We start from the raw sequence: 9548 nt of genomic DNA, 5'->3' as shown, positions 1-9548 counted from the left end.
CTCCTGGTGGAGGAAGGGAGACAAACACAGAAACACAAAAACACACAGACAGGAATCCTGACAGTGGCTGCTACAGTTTTTCGACAATCTGCAAGCATATCTTCCCAATATGCTGCTTAGTACGCAACAAACTTTGCATCAATCCAGTATCTATGGCTACCAGCGCCTGCTGGAGCTATGGTCATCAAGTGTTTTTTTCTAGACTCTGTAAATACAAAACTGTAAATAACTACTCTTGACCATTTAAGGTGCTTCGCAGTGCTGAGAGCAGAAGCCCAGGGAGTAGCGGACTTGTGGGTCTGACCATGCCGGAAGAGGAACAAGCGAAGATGGTGTGAACGACAACGAGACCGCAGCAGCAGAAGCGGGCTAATAGCAAAGCTAAAAGCGAACCCCTACAAGCCGCTCTCTTCAAACCTGCTCTCCAATGTCCGCTCACTGGACAACAGTGGATACGACAATCGTTTGTCGTATCCACTTCCAAAAAGCTGACTCTGTCAAGTAAATTCACCAAAGCCTGCCTTCTTCCCCTGACTCTCTGAAAACAAAGAAATATAAAAATGATAACAAAACATAACTTCCTGAATGTTACGGGCGCCGCCATGTTGGTTTGCTTGTTTACCTCTAGAGAGCAGTAGTACCATAGATCATCAATAGGAGGAGAGGAGTCGTGCCCACGTGGTGTATAAATGGTCATAAGGAACAGAGATTGGCATGGATTGGTTTTCAAAGGGTAGTGTAAATCGGTCTAGTGGGTCAGTAATGGTTTGGGGTGGTATTTCTTTGGCTGATTAGAGTCAGCATGAATGGCATAATAAGGTACTGAGATGAGATCCTCAGACCGCTTGTGAGATCATATGCTGGAGTGGTTGGCCCTGGGATCCTCCTAATGCAGGCAGTGCTAGACCTTATGTGGCTGGATGTGTGTCAGCAGGTCCTGCTAGATGAAAACATTTTAGGGTATGGATATATATTTAGGGCCCACCTGTTCCCCTGACCTGATTCCATTTGAGCACATCTGGGACATCATGTCTCCACCCACAATCATGTTGCACCACAGACTGCCCATGAGTTGGGCATGCTTTAGTTCAGGTCTGGGAGGATATCCCTCAGGAAACCATCTATCACCTCATCAGGAGCATGCACAGGAATTGTAGGAGGGTCATACAGACACTTGGAGGCCACACACAAAACCTGCTATGAGGACATTACATCCAAGTTGCATAGGCTGTAGTGTTTTTCCACTCTAATTTTGCATGTGACTTCAAATGCAGATCTCCATTGATTTGTTTTCCAGGGATGATTTTGGTGTGATTTTGCGGTCAGTAAACTTTGTACAGAAATGAGGTATTCAATGAGGATATTTCATTCATTCAGATTTAGAAAGGCGCAAAGCATGGATCAGGTCTTCATCTGACTGTTCAGGTTGACAAAAAGTAGGACAAAAATTCAGTCTAAATTTGATTCTCCATCTTCATGCCTATTCTCACCTGTACAAGCTACAGAACTGAGTTTCCCCCATACTGTTGCAGCGGATGTAAAGGTATCAGATCAAGTGGTTGGAGCATCAGGATACCTCTGAAGTGCTTTTTTTGGAGGTTTTCTAGATTTAAAGCAAACCTAGACCTTATTATAGGGATGACATTTCCCATCTTTAGAAAGAGCAATTTCCTAAAAGGTTGTCAACAGAACCCTTGACAGACCTATAACAGTGCAGTATAAAAGTTTAAAACCAGACTGGAGAGCCTCCATGATGCCCTCAGTGCCCCCACCCAAAAAAAGTATTCACATGGGTAAATAAATTTTTTGTCCAATGTTTTTCAAAAGAATGGGAATGTCAGAAATTATTCTTATGTTTTGCAAGCTGAGGGCTCTATGCAAGTTATTTTGATCCAATTATTAATTGGTATGTGTAGAAACTTTGAGGATCAAACTGGAATGAGCACTTGGTTTATTCTAAGGAAAATTTAGCCAAGTAAAACCCTACTTGGAACAAATATGGAGAAATCATCAGGATAATCTAAAGGTTAAATTTGAGCAACCACCTCTTTGTAATACCACCACCTCTTAAATATGATATAAGAAAATGTATGCAAATTCCATTTATTAACAATGTTTTTATTATATGCACATCACACATATTAAAAAGCATTGAATAATCAATCAGTAGCTTCCACTCTTTCAGATAAGCAATGGGTTCATTAAAAACAAAGTTTTGCCCCTGTCATCTCACCACACCAGTGATTCTATGGAGAACTTATTCCTTCTTATTGAAATACAGCTTTAACAGAGAAACAAATAGCACTGGCGCTCTAACTTATATAGCAGCTCTGGGTGTTTTGTTCACAGTTAGTGTTTAATATTTAGATAAATGTGTTAACCAGGAAGCAAATAAAAACTCAATAAGCTGTTAATCATCTAAGGTCAGCGGTGATTCCTGAGAAGGCCTCAACAGTGGAACTCCGCCATCTTGCCTGGGCGGGATGACTGGCAGGTGAGAGGTGGGTTGAAGACATTGGGGTCGCTGATGCCCAGCTGCAGGCTGAGGAAACGGGTGGAGGTGGTGACGGTGCTGTTCTTGGTGTAGGTCTCCTGCACCGGGTAGCAGTCCTTCAGGGTGTAAACTCCAACCCAAGTCTCATCTGGATACAAAATGAGCAGATGTTATGGAAATTACAGGCTGATCAGGAGTATAAAGGGTCTGTTATACTGAAAGACCAGAATAGATACATCTAGAAATTAACCTTAATGGAAAGGATGTAAAGCAAATTAACCCTATGCAATCTAAGTTAAATTTTTCACTTACAGATGTCGCCCTCTGCTGACAGATAAATAAAATGCAGGCTTATGCCGCAGCTGCTACGATGAGCATGTTAGGCACTGAGTTTTTTGCACACTGGAAATTATATTTGTTATTTTCTTTAATTGTTTTTTTTTTTTATTGTGTAATATTTTCTTCTCATCACACACGAAGCAGACTTTTGAGTCACCTCAGAATTCAACCAATTTATCCAAAATGACTCAGCATCTTAGATGAATTCAACAGCTTTAAATGGATTCAGCTGTATTCTCCAGCTTTATTTCAGCCTCTGTCTTTAGGTTTCATGGAGCGTTGACCGGCATACTTACGCTGGCGTGCCGGCTTCCTATCTGACCACTCCTGAACCTCCACGTTGTCCCCTGGGCCTCCAATGATGTACTGATCCTCGAATGTGGAGTTTTTAGGGATGTCAAAGGGATCCCAGGCCTCCGTCAGAGCAACCTTCGAGCACTCTTTGGTCTTCTGGTCAATCTGGAACATCACCTTGCTTTGATACAGGTAGATGTACTCAAAGAACCTGCAACAACAAGAAGATGAGGGATAGATTTGTAGATTGCAAATATTGCATTGCATTTCAGGTCTTTCAGATAACGTCTACAGTGCAATATATTTTGTTACAAAAGCTAGTTTGCAAGCATGTTTTTCTTTGCTTTATTGAGTCTAGAGGTATGAATCCAATCTGGAGTGCTTGTGTTGTAAGCACAGGTCAAACTAAAGCTGCACACAAAGCAAACAAACACTGATTAAACTGGCTGAAGCCTGGTTTATCAGCCAGACGGCATTTCACAACTCCATGCTAGAGTCTTTACAGAGACTTTGTGTTTGTTTATTCCTGCAGCCCAGCTGATTACTCTACAAACTCTGCAGAAATGCAAGAAACAGAGGAATAAAGGCTGATTAATATAAACTGCTTAAGCAGCCCACATGTTATGAGAACACACAAAAAAAGAAAAGAAAAAAAATCTGATACAATGGAAAAATGTCCAATAATGTCCTAACACAGATCCTTGCGGTACCTTAGAGTCAGAATGAAAATTATTTTTGTAGGGGAGTGGCGGCCAAGTGATTAGGCATTGTTCTTGGAATCCAGAGATTCTGAGTTCAAGCCCCACTCCCACAGGCTGCCACTCCGGGTTCCTGAGCAAAACCCTTAACCCCACACTGCTCCCCGGGCGCCCCACCATGGCAGCCCACGGCTCCACAAATGAATGGGTTAAATGCAGAGAGTTCAATTCGTTGCTCTGTACTTGTGACAGTATAATGACAATAAAAAAGCTGAAAAAAAAAGTAATAATGGTCATTAGTAGACAAGAAAGATTTACCTTGAAGCTGTATAAATTAAACAAACATCTGATTATTTCTTAAATATAAAAAAACCTATAAACATTTCTTAATTCTTAGAAACTCTAAGGGAAAAATAACATTTAGTAAATTATTAATATTTAAAACTAGCTTTTCTATTTTTATTTTGGAAGAAACAAATTGGAATATTTTGCCTATATCACTAGTTTAAAGCATCTTCTTCTTCATTGCAAGAGATAATGATGCAGAATTTGATCAAACGCTTTAATATGTAGTTACTACCTAAAACAGTGATTATGACACAGTCATTATTTCCTGAGGTTTCATCACAGGATTATTGAACCCTACCGCGTTTACTAGGGTTGTAACTTACCCCAGAAACAGGCACTGATGGAGGTTAGAAGTTTTTATTTATCAGCAACCTTTACATGGAGCTGTGCAGATGGACAATGAGAACCATTTCTATCTAGTTGATTTCCTTAGTGTGGAGTTTGCAAGGTCTCTCAAGGTACTCCGGCTTCCTCCCACAGTCAAAAAAACATACCTGTTAGGCTGAATAGTGTCTCTGAATTGCTATCAGGTATTAGTGTGTGGTTTTATGTCTATGCACTGTTGCACTGTGATGAACTGGTTAACTGTCGAGCAGGTACTTCGCTTTTCATCCATAGACTGCTGCAGGTAAACACCAGCCAACCGAGATCCTGACTGACTCATTGGATTATAATTCGGTCATAACAATTTAAAACTATGAGTATGAACTCTACCTTGATTAAAAATGTATGTTGCTGTGACAGAATCAGTGGTTATAGGTAGTTTAAGTATAGTTTAAAGAAAGGCAGATTTAGTTTTTAATATTTGAAATGAAACCTGTATCCATAAGACCAACAAAAAAAGTAGTAAAACCCGTTCATGAGTCACGACTAATTACCTGTTAACAAGATAAGTTAATTTGTGACCTAACCATTAATAACTTAAATTAATTATATGCATTTACTTTAAAACAATGTGTTATTGTTCTCATCACTTTATTTGAGTATTTTTCTCGCTGAAAGATTTCATTTTCTTTTTGTTTAGTTTGAGTAATATTACTTGATCAATTTACCACACTAGGAAATAAGCAATAAAAACACCAATGATTTGTTCAAATATCAGCACTGATCAAAATCCACACTGAAATATAGGCATCATTTTAGAAATTATAAAAAAAAAAAAAATTATATCAGGACACTCCTAATTTATACATTTCTTATCTATTAGTCTGGTCAGAATATTTCTGCACTTGCAGGAATTATATACATTTATAATTTATGAATGCACATATTAATATTTAATCCTGGAAACAACAAACTTCATAAAATGTATCTAGCATAAATAAAATATTACCTGGTTCAGTTCAGATTATTTGTTTAGTCTTTATTAGATATTTTATGTTTAAATCTGAACTACTTTTAACGTTAATTAGTAAATTTCACACAGTTAATGATGTAAAGTAGGAACCACTGAAGGAAATAAACTGGGATTTCTGTTTGTTTACATTTCCATGATTAATCCCAGACTGACTCGGACTAGTTTGTACCTCTGACAGGGAGTGTGTTTCTTGTGCTGCTGCAGAACTCGAATCCTCTGGTTCTGGCCGTCGTAGGAGACCGCGGCCCGGCTGTTTCTGCCCGTGTTGTGGTCGTAAATCACCCACTTTCCCTCCCACTGCAGCGGGGCTTCGCATGGCTCGGCCGCCGGGGCGGCATCCAGTCGCGGAAGGCCGAAAGCCGAAGCTCCAGCAGCGGCAACAAACAGTAGAAACAATCGGTGCATTTTGCCTGAAGTCCCGTTATTTGCTGCTCCGGTGCTGGTCCAGGATGAAGCGGCGGGATCTGCGGAGCGCGGCGTCAAGCTGCCCAAAATAAGCTGAATTCACTTCCGGTAGTTTGGTAATACTCAACTTTCAAAGTAAAAGCAAAAAGTCGAAATCTTCAAAAAAAAAATAGTTTAAATTAAATAACATTATCTAATATTTAACATCATAAACTAAATCAGATGTCTATTTGATTTTAAAACAAAAAAGAAAAAATAATAAAGCATGAAAATTTAAACTATTAACAAAAAAAAAAACTTGGAGGGGAAATACATAGGCTAAAATTAGTAAAGAAAAATGTAAAAAATAACGTTAATGTTTTCCCATTTAATTATGAAAAGAATTGTATTCATTTTTTGCTTTTGTGATAAAGATGATCACAAAAGAATACTTCTAAAATGTTGTTTTACTTTTAAGTTAATGAATATACGACAAACTATTATTTTGTTAGATAAACTTAATAAAAATCAATTCCATGATTTTTTTTCTTTGGTTTTGGTTCTTTTCGCTGTCACTAGATGGCAGACGCTCCCCACCAGTCTCCATTAAACACACTGCTGCGCAGAGAGATGACGTCATTACGCTGGAGCCCGCTGGACAACATGGTGAAGAAACAACGTGGGAAAAGCGCCTCTTCGCAGAAAAGGGCTGACAACAAAAAAGTAGCTGATAATTTTAAGTTGGCCATAGAGTCTAGCGATGAAGACGCACCAGAGGAAGTAACCTTTGAGGAGTCGAAGGCTCAGGCTTTTGAGAGCCTGAAACAGGCGGTGGAATCGGCCAGAAGGTGGCTAACACTCAGCTAGCTGTGCTTCATGGAACCTACGTTCCGGAGTTTGGGATAAATTATCAGAACTAACACATGTATTTACCTTATCATGCGGCGCTTTTTTTTTTTTATTATTTCTAATTCAAATGCCGATTTTACCGATTACATAATACAAAATAAAAAAAACATGTTAGGCGCATTTCTTCCTCTGTTCAAATAATTTAGTACTAACTTTTAAATAATCTGAAAGTAATGGACATTGGCCTGAGATCGATTGAATCATGAGTGTGATGAAGTGTTTTTCTGCTGTTTTCAGAGAGAAGGAGCAGCTGAGGGAGAAGAGGAGGAAGAGACAGGAGTTTTTCCAGGAGCAGAAGGTCTGTTTTACTTTTCTTTGCTCAATCAATGTTTTATTCATTGTTATTTAAACAATTAAAATAAGGATTTATCTACAGATGTGTTTTTTTTTTCACAATATGTAGCAAACTTACAGTAGCTACGCACATTTTTCAGTTTCTTGGGTATAAGTTTTGTGAACCTAAAGCACAGACTTCAGTTTTTTTTTTTTAATAATTAGATTCTGTATCTGCAGTCATATAAGATGCATCAGCGTTAAGTTCATGTTTTCTCAAAATCCTTCAGCCATAATGGTTCCACCAGGAATATATCCTCACCATATATTGCCTCTAAGTAGACTTTTGTGATATTCCACTGTATATTATAACTGGATTTATTGTGGAACTGTAGCCCAGATAACAGCAAACTTTTATTTCCTTTAAATTATTGATGCGCTGTTCTTAGTCAACCATTCATAGGAGCAACTTTCCCAAAACGTCCCCCCTTTGTCTAAATGTAGCTGCTCAGTATTTTAGCCCTGTTCTCTAGCACTATTACAGGCACAAAATGAGCCATTGGTCATTAATACCAGGGCTGGGCTATTAATTACCTTTATAATGTAATTATAGTTCAGCAGAACATAGTCTTCAAACCAAAGGCACTCAGTAATTTTACATTTAACTTGGGTAAGAGGTAAAATTAAGAGAACTTTTTAATGGAAAATGTCCTACATTAATGGGTTCTGGACAAACAAGCTTTCTGTGTCATGAAAAAAACTGAAACCCTGCAGTGAAATGAAGATCCAGTTCATTTAGATGGTAGCAACTTTATTTAACATTTAAAATGTGCCTGCAGAGTTACTTTGCATCTACTGACATGAATCGTCAAGTTTTCATGAAAAGTTTTTTTCTATCGTATTCAATTAACTAATATTCACAGAAAAGGAAGTTCCTGCCAGCTGATGTGTTGGAGAAAATTGACTCGACGCCTTTAGAGTAAGTTCACTTTTCACACTTGCTGAACAAATTCCCCTTCATCTCTTAACATTTGTCTTTTTTTTTATTAGGGAACAGAAAAGGTCTGAGGATGAAGGTAAAGTCTCCAGTTGGACTCAAAAATTAGGTCAATATTTTATTCTGAGCATCAACAGAGGGTCAGAAATAATTGATTCAGCTTCTTTTTTTTTTTTTTTTTACAGCTGAAGAGGAGGTTCCAGAAAATGATGATGATGAAGAAGAGGAAGGAAGTGCAAAGAGGAAGAAGGGGAAACTCTCAGGTGTTAGAAGGTAAAAAGGAAAAAAACCCTGTTAATCACCAAATTTGGTCGTATAATCAAAAAGGATAGTTAACATTAAAGTGAATCTAACCTGAGATAAATCGGTGATAACATTTGAAAACATTAGATTTCAGGAAGTAAAATCAAAACTCTCCTCCTCTTGCTCATTTAAAACTCACCTGAACAGTTAAACACCTTTCCTCTGCTGCTCTGTCTTTCAGTCTGAAGGGAAACTACACGGTTACCACGGTGAAGGAGCAAGAAGCGGCCAACTTCCAACGACAGGTGGCCGAGGATTTTATCCGCTCCAGATTGTACGGAGCGGGAAGCTGCAGGAGCACCAGTAAGAAGCCCTGATTCTAATGAATAGACCCTGGAGCAGCCATGTTGGTTCAGACTTGTATGACTTTTTTTTTTTAAATGTCTGTAAATTGTACATTAGTTTTCATTCAATCTAAATGAATGACAACTTGGATTGTTCCTCTGATAATAGCTGTAAAATTAAGAAGATATGCAAGCTACACTCTGTGGCAGTCGTCTGCAAAGACCGTGATCTGCCTCAATTTGAGCTTTGCTACAGAATCTTTCCGTCTCGTCTCTCTGGGGCTTCCTTTCCTTTGGTCGTCCTGCTGGAGACACAACGGGAACATCCACATCCGTTAGGCAGATCTTCACCCTTAACCTTAGTCCCTGTTTTAAGCTTAATGTCTTCGTCCCTCCAGGTAATGAGCTGCTGTCCCTCCAGAACAAGAGGGGCCCAAGCAAGAGTGCAGCTGTGCAGTTTGTTAAAAAAGGCTGGGGTACGTTTGGGAACTTTAATTTTAAAACAAAATTTGTTCTTGTAATGGGTGACTGCAAACAGAGCATCAAGAGTTTATGTTGAAATAAGAGTTTGATCTGATTGGAGAACTTTTCCTTTTCCAGCCTGTAAGGAGAAGGCCAAAGCTGAGAAGCTGAACAAGAGGTGGATCCAGACGCAGCAGGTTCCCTCCAGCTGACCACCGCATCAGGATGCTACGCAGTCCTCCTAACGTAACGGCAGCCTGAGGGCATCGCATTACTCTGCTGAATGTTCCAGAAGACGTAAATCATGGCTGACATGGAGAAAGAAGCCGTTGGAGCTTCAGGAGTAAGATGGTTTTGGACTGAAGGACAGAGCTGAAAACTGAGGATTCAAAAAAACAAAAAAAAA

General features: G+C 39.0%; 2 protein-coding genes across 2 annotated transcripts; one reads left to right on the top strand and one right to left on the bottom strand.

Moving 5' to 3' along the window:
* Positions 1-2097: 2097 nt before the first annotated feature.
* On the bottom strand, positions 2098-6007 carry epdr1 (ependymin related 1). Its single transcript, XM_015378329.1, has 3 exons — positions 5700-6007; positions 3130-3338; positions 2098-2642 (listed from the first exon to the last, which is right to left on the bottom strand). Exons 1-3 carry the CDS (start codon positions 5933-5935, stop codon positions 2449-2451), a joined length of 639 nt encoding a protein of 212 aa, XP_015233815.1. The 5' UTR covers positions 5936-6007; the 3' UTR covers positions 2098-2448.
* Positions 6008-6544: 537 nt separating this feature from the next.
* On the top strand, positions 6545-9542 carry nol7 (nucleolar protein 7). The gene is made up of 8 exons (XM_015378330.1): positions 6545-6762; positions 7061-7121; positions 8020-8075; positions 8147-8202; positions 8279-8366; positions 8578-8699; positions 9079-9156; positions 9281-9542. Exons 1-8 carry the CDS (start codon positions 6545-6547, stop codon positions 9352-9354), a joined length of 753 nt encoding a protein of 250 aa, XP_015233816.1. The 3' UTR covers positions 9355-9542.
* The last annotated feature ends 6 nt before the right edge of the window (positions 9543-9548 follow it).

Source organism: Cyprinodon variegatus, unplaced genomic scaffold (assembly GCF_000732505.1).
Source record: "Cyprinodon variegatus isolate N-32 unplaced genomic scaffold, C_variegatus-1.0 Scaffold170, whole genome shotgun sequence".
Classification (NCBI taxonomy): domain Eukaryota; kingdom Metazoa; phylum Chordata; class Actinopteri; order Cyprinodontiformes; family Cyprinodontidae; genus Cyprinodon; species Cyprinodon variegatus.
This window is presented reverse-complemented; position numbering and strand designations above follow the sequence as displayed.

Coding starts and splice junctions, on each gene's coding strand:
- epdr1 (XM_015378329.1), bottom strand. CDS start 5,935: ATGCACCGATTGTTTCTACTGTTTGTTGCCGCTGCTGGAGCTTCGGCT. Junction 3,339..5,699: donor AAACACACTCCCTGTCAGAG/GTACAAACTAGT, acceptor TTGTTGTTGCAG/GTTCTTTGAGTACATCTACC. Junction 2,643..3,129: donor TAGGAAGCCGGCACGCCAGC/GTAAGTATGCCG, acceptor TTTTGTATCCAG/ATGAGACTTGGGTTGGAGTT.
- nol7 (XM_015378330.1), top strand. CDS start 6,545: ATGACGTCATTACGCTGGAGCCCGCTGGACAACATGGTGAAGAAACAA. Junction 7,122..8,019: donor AGTTTTTCCAGGAGCAGAAG/GTCTGTTTTACT, acceptor TAATATTCACAG/AAAAGGAAGTTCCTGCCAGC. Junction 8,367..8,577: donor AAACTCTCAGGTGTTAGAAG/GTAAAAAGGAAA, acceptor TCTGTCTTTCAG/TCTGAAGGGAAACTACACGG.